Source organism: Neofelis nebulosa, chromosome 12 (assembly GCF_028018385.1).
Source record: "Neofelis nebulosa isolate mNeoNeb1 chromosome 12, mNeoNeb1.pri, whole genome shotgun sequence".
NCBI classification, from domain to species: Eukaryota; Metazoa; Chordata; class Mammalia; order Carnivora; family Felidae; genus Neofelis; species Neofelis nebulosa.
Genome location: NC_080793.1, coordinates 6,008,917 through 6,028,642, shown reverse-complemented (window position 1 = coordinate 6,028,642; position 19,726 = coordinate 6,008,917). Strand labels below are relative to the sequence as shown.

At 57.2% G+C, this 19,726-nt stretch overlaps 1 protein-coding gene across 4 annotated transcripts in view; it reads left to right on the top strand.

The window, feature by feature from the left end:
- The window catches only part of FUBP3 (far upstream element binding protein 3), a 50,342-nt gene extending 41,074 nt beyond the window's left edge, over nucleotides 1-9,268 (top strand). For all 4 annotated transcript variants that reach the window (XM_058693807.1, XM_058693808.1, XM_058693806.1 and 1 more), the window contains exons 13-19: nucleotides 2,372-2,532; nucleotides 3,324-3,397; nucleotides 3,658-3,738; nucleotides 3,913-3,989; nucleotides 6,386-6,457; nucleotides 7,702-7,829; nucleotides 8,756-9,268. In XM_058693807.1, the coding sequence (XP_058549790.1) occupies nucleotides 2,372-2,532; nucleotides 3,324-3,397; nucleotides 3,658-3,738; nucleotides 3,913-3,989; nucleotides 6,386-6,457; nucleotides 7,702-7,829; nucleotides 8,756-8,764 (602 nt within the window). In that variant the 3' untranslated portion in view covers nucleotides 8,765-9,268. The remainder of the gene's footprint in view (nucleotides 1-2,371; nucleotides 2,533-3,323; nucleotides 3,398-3,657; nucleotides 3,739-3,912; nucleotides 3,990-6,385; nucleotides 6,458-7,701; nucleotides 7,830-8,755) is intronic.
- Nucleotides 9,269-19,726: the final 10,458 nt, after the last annotated feature.

Genomic DNA, 19,726 nt, shown 5'->3' with positions numbered 1-19,726 from the left:
CTCCTCTAGACGGGCACAATCTCGCTGCCTTTACTGTGACCGCTCCCCGGAGTCCGTGAAACCTGGCTGCGGGCAAACGGCCCCTCGTCGTGTGTCCCCGCCAGAGTCCCGCTGGGCGGCTCCCGCAGGAAAGTGACAACAGTGCAAGGCGGTGACCGATCCTGTGTCCCGGGGCTCCGACAGCAGCCTCGATAACCCAGGGTTCGGTGAGCAGGGTCTCTCTCCCCGCCACGCACACCGCACACGGGGGCTGGGTGTGAGGGGCGCGCCTTCTTCGGAGAGGCGCGCGGTGAGGGTGAGTGAGGGAGGCAGGAGAGGGAGCCACAGGCAGCCAAGCCCAGCTCCCCCCCCACCCCCCGGCTCCAGCCCTTGGACAGACGCTGTGCCTCCCGGGGCCCCTGCTGGATTTCCATGATAAATACAGCAGTGGTGACAGATAGTGTGGCCAGCCCTGCTCTTGTCAGCCGGGCCTTTTAGCAGGTTTGATTAATTGCTTTACGATTTCACGTCCAGCCGGGGGGCCGCTGGTGGGTCGCTTCTGCCCCCCATCAGGTGGAAGAATGGACAGGCTGCCGAATGCGTCTGTAGACAGCCACCATGTGCCAAGCTGGTGACCTCATTTTGAAGGAAGGTGAACTTAAATTAACTCCTTCCGGCCCCGTGCGGTTTTGTGGTGCCTCTTCACCTTCCGAGCGTGCTGCCCGGGCCTCCGGGATCGGGGCCTGCGGGGCCGCTGCTCCGGGGCCCGGCGGAGGACAGCCGGTCTGGGCTCGGCCTCAGACACACGCACACTCTGTGCTCTTGCCTCCAGAACCCGAGAACCCCGCGGCGTCCGGGGGGGGACTCAGGGCCTCGGCCCGTTCTTTTTGCTCTTTGTTGTGCCCCAGAAACACTTTGCCCAGGACTGGCAAAGCTGTTCACGTGTCATGGTGCAGAGAAAATAAATTCACGACCTGGGAGTGGAGGGCGGCAGTTCCAGGGCTGGGAGGGGCTCGCTTCTACCCGGGGGCCGGGGGAGCCGCTGTGGGCAGGCTTGCTGTGACTTCCACGTTGGTCAGTGCCCTTTGCTCGAGGGGGAAAACGCAGGGACGCTTTTCTGGAGCTGTAGCAGAACTTCACGTGCACGTCCCGACCCGCTGGTCTGCTGAGTGCTTTTGCATTTGCTTTTAAACCGAAGCCCACCCTCAACTAAACTGACACACGGCACCAGCCGATCCGCACCAGGCTCTCTCTCCGAAGGCCATCGGCCTCCTGGTCTCCTTCCTGTGGTGCCCGCCTTCAGGAAGCCTGGTGGGACCCCGGCTCCGTCTTTGCTTCCTGGCCCCACAGCGTCCCGTCGAGGACGAGATAAGACACAGGCTGGGCCTGCTCTTGGGAACCCCTCCTTGTCTACTCGCTCGCTAGGCGCCCCAGCAGCGGGCTAGGGGGCCGGTTGCAGCACAGGAAGGGTGGTGGACGTGTCGCCATGAAATGACAGATGTCATCTGAGGTTGGTTGTGACTCCGGGCTGGGTGGAGCGACACAGACTGGCCTTCAGTCTTTGCTTTTGATCACTTGGGGCTCTCTGGTCTCCTGCACCAGATTTTCCACAGACTGTCTTTCTCTAATATTCGCAAAACTCTGCTCCCAAGTTTCCTCATACTCTGCGCCCCCCCCCCTCCCCGATGGAGCAGGACTGATCTGTAAGTTCTGTGAAATTTCTAAAGAAGAATCACACCATTGTGACACTGCTGGAGCCTTTGTTACGCAAATCTCATTAAGAGACTGGAACTCTCACGGGTTTTTCAAAGAGTCCAACTAAATTTTCATTACCCCGCTCCACCCAGGCCCCTGTGACCCCCATCTCGGCTGCCTCTCTGTCTAGACCTGCCCCCCCCCCCCCCCCCCGCCCACGGAGGAGGCAGGGACCCGAGAAGTGACAAGATGGGACGTTGGACGCCCGAGTGGGCTCCAGGCATTGTTGGAGCCGGAGGCCGTCTGTTTGCCCTGTGGCGGGGGGAGAACTGCAGCGAGGCGGCCCACGCCGGGGCTGAGGGGGCCCCCATTGTACGAGGAGGATGGGGTGCCTTCCCTGGGCCCGGGAGGGCCGAGCTCCCTCGTGTGCATCCAGGGGCCCCGGGCGCCCCGCGGTGTCTGCTTCAGCCTGGCTCGGAGGGAAGGACCAGCTTCGCTCACGAGTCCGGTTTTGCAGACGAGAGGGCCCTGGTGTTCGTCAGAACCGGTTCGGAGTAAACCGAGGGCACTTCTCTCCCGGGTGCCGGCTGGGGCGCGGGCCCCGCCCTTCCCTCCTCTCCACGGCAGAATCCTCCAGAATGTCCGGCTCTGCCCCCGCTGCCACTGATCCTTGTGTCTTGTGTCCACCTGCCCGCAGGAGGTGAGAACATCAAAAGCATAAATCAGCAGTCGGGAGCACATGTGGAGCTCCAGCGGAACCCCCCCCCCAGCACCGACCCCAGCCTGCGAGTATTCACCATCAGGGGCGTCCCTCAGCAGATCGAGGTGGCCAGACATCTCATAGATGAGAAAGTTGGTGTACGTACAAGGTTCTCCCTACCTGGCGTGACGAGAGCCGGGTTTCCTTTTGGGACGTCCCGGGTACCTGTCCTCCCCCAGAAGCTCGTACTTCCTGTGCCTTCCGGCCCTCGCGTGCCGTGAGGGCCACCCCTCCCGCTTTGCCACGGGGGGCGGGGAAGGTCGGGGCCCGGGGCGGGGGGCGGGGGGGGGGTGCCAGGCGAGGAAGGAAGCCCTCTGGCAGGTCTCCCCAAGGCCCCCACAGCTCAGCAGCTCAGGCCCAGAGCCGTGCGCCCCACAGGCTTAGATGAGCAGCCCGGGCAGCAGCCTTCCCCCCGGCGCTGCCCCGACTCCCGCGGGCCTGGCCCTGGCGGCCGGCCCTGCAGGCAGCGTTCATTGACTCTGGCTTTAGTTTCAGGCGCCTCAAAGCAGATAAAGAAAGGGAGTGTTGATGGAGGACAGATTGGCCACTGCTCACCTCAAAGGGGACGTAGAATGGCAGAAAGAGCCATGGGCCAGCCTAAATTGACGGGAGAGTCAAGCAGGTTGGTCCCGACCCCCAGGGTGACACGCTAGGGCCGTTGTGGTGGTGCCAGCGTTGGCTGCGTGTGGTATCGGTCAGTCCACGGGGCAGAAGCCGTTTCTGCAGAAAAAGTCCACTGTGGGGAAGCAAGGCTAGTGAGCGTCATAGGGTGTCTTGACCTCCCTCGGCTCCGTCTCCCCGAAAGCGGTAGTTTGCCTCGGGGTGGGCCTGGGCAGAGGGCGGAGGTGCGGCCCACAGGCAGTGAGAGCTCCCTCTGTGCCCATGACAGGGGACCAGTCTGGGAGCACCCGGAGCCTTCGGACAGAGCCCGTTCAGCCAGCCGCCCACGGCGCCTCATCAACAGTGAGTCTTACGTCGGTCTCTGCCTCAAGAGGCTCTCTTTCCAGCTGCTTCCAGGGAGGGCCAGCCAATAGCCTGAGGTTCTGGGTGTGGACAGGTCCCATCCCTTTGGCCCTGTCCGCTGGCCCCTCTGTGTCTAGCCTGTTCATAGCCCGCTGAGCGGTCCCGGGGTGAGAGCCTTCCCGGAGGCCTTCCTGGAGGCGGAGGGCCTCCCGGCCCAGGCCCTCAGGCACTGTGTTCATTTATTCTTCACTTTCTTGCAGTGCTTTTCCTCCGAGGAGCTCTGCCTGCTTCCCCAGCATCGCTGCTAAGGTGAACGGAAACCCCCCCAGCACCCCTGTGAGGTGGGTGACTTCTCGCTCCGTCAGGACGGGTGGCACTGGGGCCCCGGCCACTGCCAGTAGGGGGCGGGGGAGCAGCGAAGGGCGGGGGCGAGGCCGGCGTGGCGGGAGGGGGCCCCAGGCCAGGAGGAGGGGGTGTGACCTGCTCTGGGACGAATGACCCTCTCGTCTTCCCAGCGGTCCTCCGGCCTTCCTGACCCAGGGATGGGGCAGCACCTACCAGGCGTGGCAACAGCCCACCCAGCAGGTCCCAAGTAAGTGACTCGGGAGGAGGCGGGACCGTGCGCGCCGCGCGGAGGCCGAGGGGCTGGTGTGTCTGACACGCGGGCTGGGGAGCCGCCGGCAGGCCCTGCGGAAGACAGGGTGTGTGTGGGTCTCAGCGGCTGCCCGGCTGAGCGGCTGGCTCCCTCCCGTCCACCTCTCAGGGCTGCCTTTCTCTTCTGCTCTGTCCTTCTCAGGGCCGCACTCCTGTCCGCTCTGCTCCCACCACCGGGGCAGGAAGGCCTGCGGGTTGGGCCTGGCCCTGCCCTCCTTTCTCTCCCAGGCTCTGCCCGCTTTCGGGGCTCCCCGCCCACTCCCCACGGTGGCTCCCCACGGTGACCGTCTCCCCTCCTTCTCTCCAGCGCGATCTTAGAAAGGCTGTTCTTTCTACCTCCTGGACTTGCCGGAGGATGAGCTGTGCCGGGTGATGCCTCTCCCGACAGCTGATTGTAAGAGAAGGGTCCCCGCAGCCCGCCCTCCGGCCCCCACGTGGCCTCATGAGTCGCTCTCGAGTTTTATTGCTGGTACAGCCTTCGAAAACAAGAACGAGACAAAAAGCTCACCTTCAGATGTGGGGCCCTCTGAAGCGGCCACCTGTGTTTGGAAAGCGTCCTGCGGTGTGTGTGCACGAGGTCCTTGCGGCTCTGCCCCCGAGGGTCCGAGCCCGCGTTCTGGGCTCCCCTCCCGCCCCTCCCCCCCCCACCCCCCACCCCCCGGGCATGGCTGGACAAGCCCGCGTGGGAGCCGACTCGGGGCGGCCCTCCTCATGGTCCCCTTCTCTGGGCCCCCGTCTGGTCGTCTGTGGCACGAAGGGTTTAGACTGCATTCCCACTGTACCCCTGAGGTCTGAGAAGGCACGCTTGCCCTCTGTTGTTCCTTTTCTTCCGCAGTATTGGTGAAGCGTCTTAAACGCGCGGGATACCGTAGAGAATTGTCCTGCCGACTCGTGCGCCCCGTGCGCCCCGCCTGGTGTCCGCCGGGCCCGGGTTTCACGGTGCCCGCTTTGTCCCAGAGCCTCTTCCCGTTTTCTTTCCTTCTGTGCCGGTCAGCTTTAGGGCCCTCAGGACAAGAGGTGACCCGGGTCGGGTTCACGTTTGCCCCAGTGTCGAGGACCGAGACTCTGAGAAAGTCCTGGAGTCGGGGCAAGTGACAGGGGCCACGGCGTCGGTTCCGCGGAGGCCCAGCCCGGCTGCCCGCCTCGGCCCAGGTTGGCCAGGAGGGCTTGGCAGAGGCACGCGGGACGAGTCTAAGAAAGCACCGTCGGGGCTTGGCTTCCTGCCGCCGTTCCCAGCCTTTGCCGTTGCCAGCCCTCTGGGTCTGACGGAGGAGCCCTTGGTGCCCCCCCACCCCACCCCACCCCACCCCACCCCACCCCCCGGCCTCCGAAACTGCCTCGTTCCAATCCCAGCTTCGTCCGGAGTCCCTTCCTGCCCCACCAGGAGGATGGGGGTGGTCTTCTCCCCTCCGTTCCCCCCACCTCACTTCTTCCCGAGCCCCACACACAGGCTGCCCCGGCCCCGCCCCCACCCCTTCTCGGATGCAGTAAATTAACTCGAGGGGAAGACACTTTGCCGTGAACATGGGCACCATGGCACGTGCTGCCTGCCGGCCGCCAACTGCAATGGTGACAGAAAACAGGACGCTGCAGGGGTCTTAGCAGGTGACTCGAAAGCCAGCCCTGACCTCGGCAGAAAGGAAGGCCCCGACTTGGCGCCCCGCTCCAGGCTTCTCGTCCCTCCACGCCCGGGGCTGGCCACTGCCACCCTGTTCCACAGCCCGGCCCTCGCAGCCGGCAGCGCACAGAGCGCACACCCCGGGGAGTGCACTGGACGCGACCCTCCGCGCCTCCTCTCCCACTCCGCTCCTGTCCTGGAAAGGCGTGAAGCTAGATTGGGATCAGGCGCACAGGGTGGCCCTCGGCCCCTCTGCCGTGTGGCCCTCGTCTTCCCGTCCTCACCGCGGCAGTCTCTGGGCCGTTTTCCCTGCACTCTGTTCGTCCAGGGTGAAAGCCGCCAGTTCTCGAACAGAAGGGCCAGGGGAAGGGTGCGGGCAGCACCACTTGGTTCTTCTGTCCCGTTTGAAGGCCGATTCGGGGAGCCTCAGACACAGTCGCCCCGGCCCCGGGGCTCCCTGCAGCTCGGATCTCCACCCGAAGGGTCCAGGCCGGTCCCACCAGTCGCCGGGGCGGGGGACGGGGGGGGGGGGGACGGGGGGGGGACGACAGCCATCCCGCCCGGCCCCACCCTTACGGGGACCGTAGTCACACTCGTCTGCCCGTCGGCCTGTCCCTGCGGCCAGCCTGCTGCCGCCTTCCCGGGCCGCGGGGCCTGGAGCGAGCGCAGAGCAGGGCCCGGCGCCGGGGGCCTGACCCTTTGTGTTCTCCGCACAGGCCAGCAGAGCCAGCCGCAGAACAGCCAGCCCGACTACAGCAAGGCCTGGGAAGACTATTACAAAAAACAGAGTGAGTGAGACGGCCTTCCGAGCAAGCAGACCCCTGGGCCCAGAGGCCCCACGCCTTAGGCTTCGTCGGCCGTGCCTCCCCGTCACCTTTGTTCTTAACGCTTTCCCTGTGTGACTCGATCTCAGTCCTGCCTTTGTCTCCCCGGGTCCCTGTGTGTCTGTCAGAGGAGACGTCCCCCCCCGCCCCCCAACCCCTTCTGGATGCCACAGGGCCTGAGGACAGCTCAGGGCCGGCTGTCCCTGCCTCGGCCACCCCCTTTAGAACCACTTGGCCAGGACTCAGAGCAGCCAGGCGTCCTCTTCCGTGACCGGCTTTTTCTGGTCGTTTCCGGGTGGGGAAGAGGAGGAACAAAACTCAGGGCGGGAGTCTAAAATTGGAGGGGGTGTTGAGGTGCTGGCCTCCCGCCTCGAGGAAGCGCATTTTCTTAGCTGTGCCAGAAGCAAAACCCATCATTTTTAACGAGAGAAGGAAGAGATTTGGGAACAGCAACCAGAAAAGCCCCCAAATAACTCTTTGAAAACTCGTGCGACATCCTCTGTATGTATTCTGAAACTGCCGAGCCACAGTGGCTGTCGGGGAAGACGGCTCACGGGCCTTGATTTCGAAGGGTATATTACCTGCTGGTTGCAGCAGCTCAGGTCAGAGGCCGCTGAGGAGATGTTCGCCCTGGTGTTTGGGATCATCACCAGGTGGATAGCCCTTCCAGGGACTTCGATGGGGGGTCGGGGAGGTTATCGGCACCCCAAGCACCTGCTGAAAGGCCAGATGCCCCGTCTTCCCCAGACCTCCCGAGTCTAGACTCCCAGACATACGTGGGCCTGTGTTTCCAGCCCTGGTGGGATTGGCCCCTCCGCACAGGCGCACCCCACACCCAAGCCAGGTACTTCCACTCCTTTCCCTCTTCCCACCTCTCTCCCTCTCTGTCTCCCTCTCTCTCTCTCTGTCTCTCTTTCTGGCACCGGCAGCCGACGGGGCAGGCAGACATGCAGAGAAGGTGATTCTGGAGAGAAGACAGACAGGAGGGTCCCGTAGGGGCGGAGCAGGGCCAGGAGCACGAGGCTAATGGCACCTTCTTGGAACAGGCACGCGGGCCGCGCCCGACCGCCCCGGCCCCGCCGACGTCCAGCGCTTGTTCCGGCCGCCCCCGAGCCTTTGGGAAGGGACCCCTCCAAGGGCAGTGTCCCCGACCTCCCCCCGCCACGTGCCCGCCCCCGGTAACCCCTGTTCTCTTCTCTGTTGGTCAGGTCACGCCGCCAGCGCTGCCCCTCCGGCCAGCTCCCCGCCGGACTACACGATGGCCTGGGCCGAATACTACAGACAGCAGGTCGCTTTCTACGGGCAGACGTTAGGACAGGCTCAGGCCCACAGCCAGGTGCGTCGCCGGCCAGCCGGCCCGGCCCCCAGCCCCTTTCCCCGGAGCCCGGGTGTGCGCCCAGCCACGGCCACGCCGGCCCCCTCCTCGCCCCGGAGAGAGCGGGTTTGGGCCAAGCAGGGGAGGGATTGGCTGGGCAGCCCCTGGGAGGAAGGCGCCTCACGCCTGGTGCCGAGTGGCACTCGGCTTCCCCAGCTGTCGGGGAGCGCGCCCAGACGGAGGACCCGGGGCGGGCTTGGCGTCACGGTAGGGACCGTGAGGGTCACGGTCCTTGAAGAGGGCGGCGTGGCCTCACTGTCACCCTTGGCCCCGGCCAGCGGTGAGGGGCGGGCGGCAGGAGGGCGAGTCCGCGGCGTCTGCGGGCCGGACAGGGCTGGGCGCCCGGCCTTCATCCCGCGCGGAAACCCGCTCGGCTCTCATCCGGTCAGAATCCAGAAACCGGTTTCTTATTAACGTAGGGAACATGGCGAGATCCTCCCACAGAGCATTTCTCAGGTGACCCGACGCCAGTCAGGTCCCTGTGGACGGTGTGTCGGTCACGACAGGCCCCGGGCCCAAAGCTCGCCGGTCATCTCACCGCCAAAATTGGCCCTCTGTGCCCGGGGCCCCACGGAGACAGGGGACGGGGCTGACGGGTGGCCGAGGACAGCTCTCTCGCGCCCGCTCCCCTGCCCCCACACCGCGGTGTCCCTTGCTTGGAGAGCCGCCCAGGACCTCCTGTTCAGGAGAGGGTTTGTCTGGGCCAGGTCCCATGACGCGGGGCCCCGGGAGACGCAGAGCCATTGGCTTGTGTGTGTGTGTGTGTGTGTGTGTCCACGCCTGTTGAGGGGCCAGAGGGGGGAGGGTGACCTGTCACCCCCTGCCGACAGAGACGAGGACATGAGAGGTGGCCTCACAGACCAACTTCTGTCCCCTTCCTTCCCCAGGAGCAGTAGGACGGCGGCCCGCAGTGCTTTTCTCCCCGAAATCATTGTGAGCGAAAACCCGTTTGTAACAGAGGTTTATAGATTTGCAAACCTTTTGATGAAGAACTTTGTTTTGTTCTGTGAAACACTATATTTAGATTAACAGGACTTTTCTAAAAATCGGGAAAAATTCGTTACTAAAAATTGCTGATAATTTCTGTTTCATTGTTCTTGTTTGTTATTTCAAACGTGTAAGCTCTGGGATTCTTTTTGGAGCAGTGCCTACAAATTCAGGCACCAGAATGTGCCTCAGAGCAGTGACATTTCAACACGGTGTGTTTTCGTTTCGTTTCGTTTCGTTTCGTCGCGCGTCTTTTTATTTACAGTTTTTTGGGGTTTTTTTTTCTGTTGCGACAGAAAGTGGCTTGGAAATCTTAGGTGGTATGTAACAAATTCTTTTAAAAATTTTTAAACAGTATTTAAATATTCTTAAATGTGTAAATTCATTAAATGTTTGACTTCTAATTTCTCGTATCTTGGCTGTCTGGTTTTACTGCATTTTTTAAAAAAACTGAACTATTATGTATTGTAATTAATTATGTGAATTCTGAATTGAGACAGAGAATTGTATTGCTGTCCAACAGGGATTGGGAGGGGGCGTTTTATAGGGTTTGTATAATTTCTAGAGTGCTAAAGGGGTAATATAAAAACGTGTTCTTGTGTTTAGCATACGGTTTTGCAGCTGTGTATCTAAGACCTCCAAGCTGGTTTTAAAAACAAAACGAAAAACCTTTCTCTCTTCTCTCAGAAATATAAATACTGTTATTTTTAATATTAAAAAGAAATCCGATATAACTTTTAACAAACACTGTGGAACATTAAACCGCATAAAAATGTAGTAACTATTTTTTAATTCCAAGGTGTTTCCTTCCTTTTTTCTTTGAGATATTTTCTTAATATTTGTCAAATTAACTAGATGAATAAATAAATCTAGTATTAACCACAATATGAATTAAATGATTTTGATTTAATAAAAGGGATAATATGATCTCCGACGTTTACTGTAGTGTATCTTGTACAGATAACATGTATTTTTAAAGGAAAGAAAAACGGAATCGAAGCTGTTTTTCCTTGCATTTTTCATTGATCTGAGGGACATTCCGTTTGAAATGTACCGACGTTACAGTCTCTGGTTTTTTTCTCCTTATTTTCCTTATAATGCTTGAAATGTCTAACTATTAAAAAAAAGGCAATTGGAAAATGTTATGCATGTTGTTTAAAAAAAAAGTGTTCTTTTTATTTGACTGACAATTCATTTTACACTCTATATAATAAAATTTCCACAAGACGTCTTGTGGGCGAAGTATTTTTAGTCTGTTCGCTTTCCTCTCGCTCGTTCTGCCCCCTGCCCCCCTGCCCCCCTGCCCCCTGCCCCCGGCCATAAAATCGAGCGAAGATTCTTGCAGTTCGTAGCCCGCTCGTCCTGCGCGAACATCAGCCCGACCTAGCTGGGGCCCGGCTCGTTCGGCTCATTTTATTTTAAAGGCTTCACAGGAGCGGACGGTCTGACGGGAGAGCCTCGATCACCACCAGCCCCTCTTACCTGTCCCATCTGGCCGGGGGCGGGGGGCGGGGGGCGGGGGAGGCTGTGACACCGAGACGTCAATAGCGAGTTTCCTCACGGCTGTCATGCTAAGCGGAGCCGGAAGATTCATCGGAGCCGGAAGATTCATCGGAGGGAGGTTGTGACCAGCTCTGCAGCCAGATCAGCACGCTTCCCGAAACTGAGTCGGCACACAGCCTCCCTCCGCCCGCCCGCCTCCCCACACCAGGCCGGGAACGTCAGGGCTGCTCTGGGCCCGGTGCCCTTGGCCTGCCTTCCACGCTGTCCTAGGCTGCCCGGCCGAGGGATACCGGGGGCTGGGAGACCCGGAAAGCCCCAGCGAACGTGCCTTCTTTCCGTGTTCCCGTTAAGGAAACAAAAGCGGGGGCGGGGAAGGGTCCTTACCCACAGGTTCGAGTCACGGAGGGCCCTGCCGTTTCAGGACGGGGCGTGACCGTGCGGGCCCTGCTCTAGAGGGGACTGAGGAAGACAGAGGAGCCTTGTACTCCGCTTTCTCCTTCCCTCCTTTCCTTTCCGGTCGGTTAAAGCGACGGGCTCTGGACACAGCTCCCGACTTTTAATATTTGAAAACGCCCTCCCACGGCCGCTAGCTTTACACGTGAGTCATTGCCTCGTGTAGACGCCCGGTGCTGCGAGCACCCCGTGTAGAACCCTCGGTGTGGTGGGGGGTGCGTGCGTTTCCAGTGTGGGTCCCTTTTCTCTTCTCCACCCCGAGCTCTAAGAGGAGGGGGTGGGGGGGGAAAGCATCTGTGGCTCCTCGAGGCCGAAAAGGGGTGTGGACGGCAGCCGCGCGGAGGCCTGTTGAGAGCCGGAAGACAAAAAGATGTGGCATCTTTAACTACACCTCTAGAGAATCGAGTTTGACGTTGAGAAATTGAATAGTAAAAGCCACTTGGAAAGAAGGAGGGGCGGGCAGGAGGAGGGCATAAACGCTGATGATGGGAATGGGAATTGGGGAGAGGGCATTACAGAGAAGACTTCCTTCTAATTCATCTTCCAAGCTCTGTGCCAAAACAGCATTTGGCATGGTTCACAGGGAGCGATTGTGTGATAATGAACCCTAAGGTGTCCCTTAATTGAAGACTGAGCATTGCGGTTCGTGCCAAGAGTCGTAAATGGTGCAGGCTTGCGGGAGGATGCATTTTCTTAAATGTATCGGTAAGTACAGATTAGCGTTTGTCCCCAGTGAAATGCCCATACTATAAATTATGGAAATCTCTCTCTCTCTCTCTCTCTCTCTCTCTGTCTCTGATGCAACCTTTTATTGAAGCGGGGGAAGGCGGGGTATAGTACAGCAGGAGGCAGGGGGGAAAGTTTGCAAGCATATGAAATTTGGCCCTTCATTAACATGGCGCCCACAGAAGATGGTTTTCATCAGCTGTCTGGTGTCCTGGAAGGAAGGCCAAAGTGCTTGAAATGTACCAAGTTCAGCGATTGTGTTCCATTAAGAAAGCTGCATGGTCATCACTGAAAGGACAGTCTGGGTTTGGGGAGGCGGGGGTGGGGCGGGTGCCCAGTCTGACTCCAGAACCCTGCCCCCCCCCCCCGCCCCGTCTCCCACCCACCACCACACGCCCCCGGACTTGGCCTCGGCCCGCCTCCCGAGGGCAGTGTTCAAGGACCGGGCCGGGCTGTTACCGAACGACCCAAGAGTTTCGGCTGGGGGTGGGGAGTGCTCCCGGCAGCGTGCTCCATCGACGTCCCTGCCCTCTCAGCGGGTTGGGGGGGGGGGGGTGCCGTCTTTTCAGTGTCCCTTTTCAGGGGTGACTGTCCGTGGTGCCCTGCGGCCCCCACAGTCGGGTTGGCTGGGGCCCAGATGGCATGAGACAGGACCCGGCCCACGAGGGCGTTTGGACGCCACGGAGCCTCAGCTCCCAGCCGGCTGCGGTGGCACAGTTTTCCGAGCCCCACTTCTGGTCCCTGGGGACCCAGCCGGGTTTGTTTGTTTTTTTTTTTTTAGACAGGCTAATGCAAATGGTCCTAACAGACTCTTAGAGATTAATGGCCAGAAAGTGGCTTGACACTCAGTTCCGCAGGGGGTGCTGGCCCTGGGTCCGTGCCTGGCGTGGGGCGGAAGGGGAAGTCAAGGAACCCCCGTAACAACGAAGCTCCTTGCTGGCCTTTGTCCCGAGGGACTTCTAGCAGCATCTAGCAAGGGAGTTCTGGTCCCTTCCCAGAGGAGACAGATGAAGGTCTCCATGTCTTGGAGGGTAGACAGGAGGGTTCTTCCCGTTTCACAGCCGAGGGCTCCGCGTGACTTGAACGGTCATCCAGATGACCTGCCCTCGTTCAGACAAGTGGAGGGGCCGGTTCTGTGCCAAGTTCTATGCTGTGCTCATCCAGGGCTGCATTCGAGAGCCCCCAGGAGCGTCAGGACCGCCAAGCAAGGCAGCCAAGACGGTGGGGGAGTGGCCGTGAAAGTTAGCGTTGAGCGCCGACCGTGGGCCAGGCCCTGTGAGGCCCTTACAGCCGACCGTTGTCTTCCGTTCCGCATTTATGAATGCCCCTGCTCACCAACGGTTGTGTATAATCTCCAGATGAACACCCACCGCGCTTCCGTGGATGTTCTCGGCCAAAAAAATACAATCGGAGTTGCGCGACGCACGGGTCTCTCGCCGAGGGAAACAGAGGCAACGCGCTGCCTGCCCGTCACGGCTCTGGGGCTGTAGGCAAGTGTCCGTCTGGCGGTCTATTCAGTGCCACGGTTTTGCAACGTTTGTGCTTCCTGTGCTGAAAATGGTCCTGAGCACGGTGCCATCCAGTAGCCCTAAGTACAAGCAGGCGGTCGGTGTCAATGAACCGACAATACATATGAAATAAGGGGTCTTCATTTTTTTTATACCTATTTATTTCATTTAATCTCTACACCCCAACGTGGGGCTTGAACTCATGACCCCAAGCTCAAGCGTCACGCGCTCCTCCGGCTGAGCCACCCGGGCGCCCCAAATAAGGGTCTTTACTGTTTTATGAAGTTTGCTTATTTTCGTTTTGAGAGAGCGCACAAGCTGGGGAGGAACAGAGAGAGAGGGAGACGAGAGAGAATCCCAAGCAGGTTCCGCACGGTCAGCACAGAGCCCGACGCGGGCCTCAGACGCACGGACCATGAGATCGTGACCTGAGCCGAGATCCAGAGTCGGACGCTTAACCGACAGAGCCAGCCGGGGGCCCCCAGATAAGGTGTCTTTGAACGGAAACACGCATTAGACACGGTTACGTACCGGTGGGTGAAACGCTGTGGCCAGAATTATTCAGCACTCCGTGCCCCCAGCTCCCTCAACTGCAGCGTGGGGTTGAGAACTATCCACCTGGTCAGGGGCTGAGTTAGGATTCGATGACAAGTATGTACAGCACTTGACATCTGCTTCGTGATGAGCACTCAAAACATGGCAGCTCGTGGTAATGACTGAGTCCTGGACCTCTGCTCCGGTGGCTTTTCCCATTCCGCGGCGAGTGCCAGGGGCTGACTGTGCGATCCGAAAAAGGCATCAGCCTCGCTACTGACCCTCTCTCTGGCTTCTTCTGGGCTCTCCCGCTCTCCCCCAGGATTCTAGGACCCCCAGATCAAGTTTGTTGGTCCCCCAAAGCCATGGCGGCCAGGCCGTTAAGAAAGAGCGGCCTTGGGGCGCCTGGGTGGCGCAGTCGGTTAAGCGTCCGACTTCAGCCAGGTCACGATCTCGCGGTCCGTGAGTTCGAGCCCCGCGTCGGGCTCTGGGCCGATGGCTCGGAGCCTGGAGACTGTTTCCGATTCTGTGTCTCCCTCTCTCTCTCTGCCCCTCCCCCGTTCATGCTCTGTCTCTCTCTGTCCCAAAAAGAAATAAAAAACGTTGAAAAAAAAATTTAAAAAAAAAAAAAAAAGAAAGAGCGGCCTTCGTGGGCAGGTGAGGCAACTCTGGGAGAAGCCGGGACCCCACCCACCCACCCAAACACACACACACACACACACACACACACACACACACACATCACCGTGTGTCACAGACGTGTGGGCTGGCCAGCGCGCGGGGGTGTGGATCAAGGCTGCTCCATTCTGGCCTGAAAGCTGATGTTCAAGGCAATCCTATTTCAAGCACACCGAGAAGGAGTTTGATCCTTTGTGTCTGGCCCTCTTGCCTCAGATTCTGTAATCGGGACCCCCTGGGAAGCAGGGACCTGGGCCCCAAACTGTCCCAGCTGTACTCACTGTGGCCACTCTGTTGAGTTCCCACGACACTCCAGAAATCCGTGTACCTTCAGTTCACTGCGGGGGAGTCGGATGGGAGAAGGATGACAAGGGGTGGGGGGGCGCCTGGGCGGCTCGGTCGGTTGAGTGACTTCAGCTCAGGTCGTGATCTCACGGTTTACAGTTCTGAGCCCCACATTGGGCTCTCTGCTGTCAGACCAGAGCCTGCTTGGGATCCTCTGTCCCCCTCTCTCTGTCCCTCCCCTGCTCACACTCTCTCTCAAAAATAAACAAATAAATAAGTGGTACTTTTTTTTTCTTTTTGCAGTGTTTTAATCCGTGTAGACAGGCAACTATCATAATTGAAAGGATACTGCTTAGTAATTAATTAGACCATAAGAAAAAAAACTCTACCACAAAACCACCTCCCTAAGTGATCAGGGTCCTAGAAAATGGTACTTTTTAAATGTCACTTTTCATTTCTTTGTCGCTGGTTTTAGAAAAGTTGTTTTTAAATGTATTGACCTGGATTCCAATGACTTTATTTGAATTCCTTATTAAGTCTAATAGCTTGTAGATTCGTTTGGATTTTCTTTGTTCTAAATCATGTCATTCACGAATAACGGTGTTATTTTTTCCTTTCCAATCTTTGTGCCATTTTAAAAAAATCGATTGGGGCGCCTGGGTGGCTCAGTCGGTTGAGCGTCTGACTTCAGCTCAGGTCACGATCTCGCGGTCTGCGGGTTCGAGCCCCGCGTCGGGCTCTGTGCTGACAGCTTGGAGCCTGGAGCCTGCTTCCGATTCTGTGTCTCCCTCTCTCTCTGCCCCTCCCCCGTTCATGCTGTGTCTCTCTCTGTCTCAAAAATAAATAAATGTTAAAAAAAAATTAAAAAAAAAAAAAATCGATTGTTTCACTGCCCTGTCCAAAGCCTCCAGTACATAGTTCAGCAAAAGCAGTAGGGACAGGGCATCCTGGCTGGTCTCATCCGTAATCTCGGCAGGAACACTTTTAATAATTCGCCATTAATTATGTTTGCTGTCCATTTGTTATACACACTTTTTATCAGATAAGGGAGTTCCTTTCTGTTTCTGTTTTATCATGACTGGGGGCCAGATTTTTCAAATGCTTTTTCTGCATCTAAAGAAATCATCCTATGATTCATCTCCTTTGTAATATTAATATAGCAAATTACAGTGATTGTTCAATATTAAACCAGCCTTGCATTCCTAGAATAAACCTCACTTGGTCACAATCTGTTATCAGTGTTTCTTGTATATCATTGGATTGAATTGCTAACATTTTTCTTTGGAATTTTTGCGTGTATATTCATGAGAACAACCGATCTATAAATCGTAATTTAACCCATTGTAGGCCCACAACATGTTGACTTGTGCTACTTATTAGCTCACGACCCATTTCCATCTGGCTATACCGTCGCTGGTCACATTCCTGATGAGGGATGTTCTAACTCCGGACTGCGCTTTGAATACGGGCCTCCAGCAAAATCATACCACAAGGATCATTACTGAGTTCCAGACTCAGATGCCAGGCAAGGCTCCAGCAGACAGACCACCTCGCCGTGGCCAGGATTATCACATCAGATATTCCCTTCTGCCCCATCGTTCTTTCTTCTCCTTCCGGGACTGCAATTTCGCATCTGTTACACCTTTTAATTGTCCCACGGTTCTTGGCTATCTTGTTGTGTCTTTCATTTTTCTTTGCTCTTTGCACTTCCGTTTGGTAAGTTTCTATCAACACATATTTAAGCTCCCTGATTCGTTCCCCCGCCACAGCCAGTTTACTGATGAGCCCGCCAAAGGCATTTTTCATTTCTGTTACAGTGGCTTTTTTTTTTTTTTAATGTTTACGTATTTTTGAGAGAGGGAGAGAGCATGCGTGTGCAAGAGAGAGCGGGGGGAGGAGGAACAGAGAGAGGGAGACAGAGGATCCCAAGCAGGCGCTGTGCTGACAGCAGAGAGCCCCATGCAGGGCTCGAACTCACAAACTGTGAGATCATGACCTGAACCGAAGTCAGACGCTTAACCGACTGAGCCACCCAGGCGCCCTTCTGGTGTTTTTAATTTCTAGCATTTCCTTTCGATTCTTTCTTTCTTTCTTTTTTTTTTTTTTCAACGTTTTTTATTTATTTTTGGGACAGAGAGAGACAGAGCATGAACGGGGGAGGGGCAGAGAGCGAGGGAGACACAGAATCGGAAACAGGCTCCAGGCTCCGAGCCATCAGCCCAGAGCCTGACGCGGGGCTCGAACTCACGGACCGCGAGATCGTGACCTGGCTGAAGTCAGACGCTTAACCGACTGCGCCACCCAGGCGCCCCTCCTTTCGATTCTTTCTTAGAGTTCCCATCTCTCTCCTTACATGCGTATCTGTTCTCCCCTTTGCCCACTTTTTCTACTAGAGTGCTCAACATATTAATCATAGTTATTTTCAGTTCCTTGTCCGATCATTCTGGAACTGGGGTCATACCTGAGTCTGGTTCTGATCATTGTTTTGTCTCTCCAGATTGTGTCTGTTGTTTTTGTCTTCTCGTTTTGTTTTTGCCTTTTGGCATGCCTTGTGATTTTTTTGCTGTTGAGAGCCAAACCCGCTGTAGCAGAGAATAGGAACCGAGGTAAATAGGCTTGCAGAGTAAGGAGTACGTGAGTCTGCCTACGAGTGAGGCTATGTCATATTTGCTGGAGTTGCCAGCGTCTGTGGTTTCAAATTCTCTTAGTGTCTCTCCTCACCTCCTGTCTTGACTTTGGGCTTCCCTGCACACTCCTCCTCAGATAGAACCTTGCAACTCGTTTAGCTGGGATCACCACCCCCACACAGATGGGATCACCACCCACATCCTGGAGCTCCTGCCGGTGTGGAGGGGGGGAGGTCCAGGAGACCGGGACACTCTACAGTTGCTCAGTGGTAGGTCCGTCTCTTAGTGAGCCTGGCTCTCAGGGCCGCTTCTCCAGTCCAAGAGCTTTTCCTTGCCTGCCTCCCACTCCCTTCTCCGGCTACTCTACTCCCCGCAAATTCTTGGAAGCTCTGTCTCCTGCCGATGATGTCTGATTGTCCATTTGTTTTCCCTTAGGTGAGACAGGAAGTCTGGAGGGAGCTGGAGGGAGAGGAGACTTCCCCTCCCCAGTTTGGGATAAGGCTCTGGGTGAATTTCACCAGGACGCCTCTCCCCTCCCCGTGCCAGGGGCACTAGCTGGTCTCTGCTCAGATCTCCTCCTGGAGAACCTGGTGGGGTTCCTGGAGGTAAAAAACCATGGCTCCCCCCGCGTCCACACTCAGCGTCCAGCGATCTGTCAAAATCACCACGATGTGTTCCTGCACCTTTGTGGCCCCAGCAACTCTGCTGCGGGTGAACACATCCTGCCCGTGACTCGCCAGGTTCCCCATCTCCCCAGATCGCTGGGTAACAGTTGCCTTTCAACCTCAGTTCTCCAAAGGGTCCTGGGAAAATTGCTGGTTTTCAGTGTGTCCAGCATTTCCCTTTCCTTTTTTTTTTTTTTTTTAAACACTTACTTATTTTTGAGAGACAGTGAGAGACAGGGTGTGAACGGGGGAGGGGCAGAGAGAGAGGGAGACCCAGAAGCCAAAGCAGGCTCCGAGTTCTGAGCCGTCAGCACAGAGCCCGACGCGGGGCTCGAACCCACGAACCGAGAGATCATGACCTGAGCCGAAGTCGGACGCTTCACCAACTGAGCCACCCAGGCGCCCCCAGCTTTTTCTTATTTGTAAGGACTACAGTGGTGACGTCTGAGTTCTCGACGTGTTGGGCTGAAACTCGAAGTCCTATATCTGTTCTCTAAATCAGATTTCTTCTTAAGAGTTCATCTGGAGACAGCATTTCCCTGCTCGACACACATTTAAAGCCGCCGATCTGGGTACGTGAGGGTACAGTTTCGCGCTTCCTGGTAGGACGTATGGAGCCGGCATGGGGCACGGTGGGCCGGTGGCTCTAAGCACCCCCTTCACGAGAGTCGTGAGGAGCAGGAGGACGTTCCCACCAGCTGGAGGACGAGGATATGAGACTCGGGTTCCCTGGCTAACATCTCACCACCGTGTGCCTGGGATCTGTGGACCCGCCAGCTTGCTCAGGAAAACCTCAGCATCCCGAGCATCGATCCAGGTGGGTGGGTCCTCCGCGGCCTCTCTGTGCTCAGACCGGGCTAGCTCAGGGCAAGTGCTCGGGAGATTGCTGGGTGAACTAATTTACCTTCAACTCAAGTCTCCAGGGACCAGCCTGCCACACGGTGGGGGTGCGTCAAAGAGAGTCGCATAATTAAAATAAATACACGATGATCTGAGAGTCTGGAGTGTCCAGGAGCCTCCAGAATACATACAATTTGGGACCTACTGGGTATTTGAAGCAGTAAATTTCCGCTTCGTTGTAGCTACAACTTATTTAACTGGTCTTCAGACGAGCCTATCGTCTCTAATTGCCCCAAGTCAGACTCTGGACAGACAGGAGGGGAGAGGCCGGAGCCGGTGAGTGGGGGGGGGGGGGGGGGGGGGGAGTCTTAGCGGTGCGAGTACATGCATTTGGTTTTGCTTTTCAGTGTCGCTTTGGCCGTAGTTGGTACCCACCCAGCACTTTCAGATTTCCCACATTTCCAAGCGTGGCCACGTGTTACTTTTAAGTGTAATGAGGTTGCTAATATTTTCTGTATATGGAGCACATTTTCGATCCTATGACCTTTCCATGCATTATGTCTTTTATTCGGCAGGACAGCCCTCCCGCCGGAGGTTCTATCATTATCCCCATTTCGCAGATGAAGAAACTGAGGTTCAGAGAGGGGGAATTGGTGCCTGGGCTCCAGACCAGTACCTGCTGGAGCCAGGATTGGACTCACATCCTCGGGTCCTCGGGGCATATCCAGATGGTCCCAGAGGACCCACAGGTTGCGTGGTCTTTGGAAGCCGTCGTTAGGAATGACGGCCGCAGGCATCTCTTCCGCGTGAGCTCACTCACTGGGCCCATCAGGCCTTACGACACGGGCGGGGTTATTGTTCCCACTTTACAGATGAGATCCAAGCCACGCGGACAGAGGCATCGGGGCCACCAGACTGGCCTAAAAGAGGCCGCCACCGCGTCCAGCCCCACCACGGTGGCCCCCCACCCCGCCCAGCCTTGGAAGCTGGTCTGAGAAAGCAAGGACTGCGGCTGCCCTGGTCACGTAGGTGCTCCAAGGCTTTGCATAGAG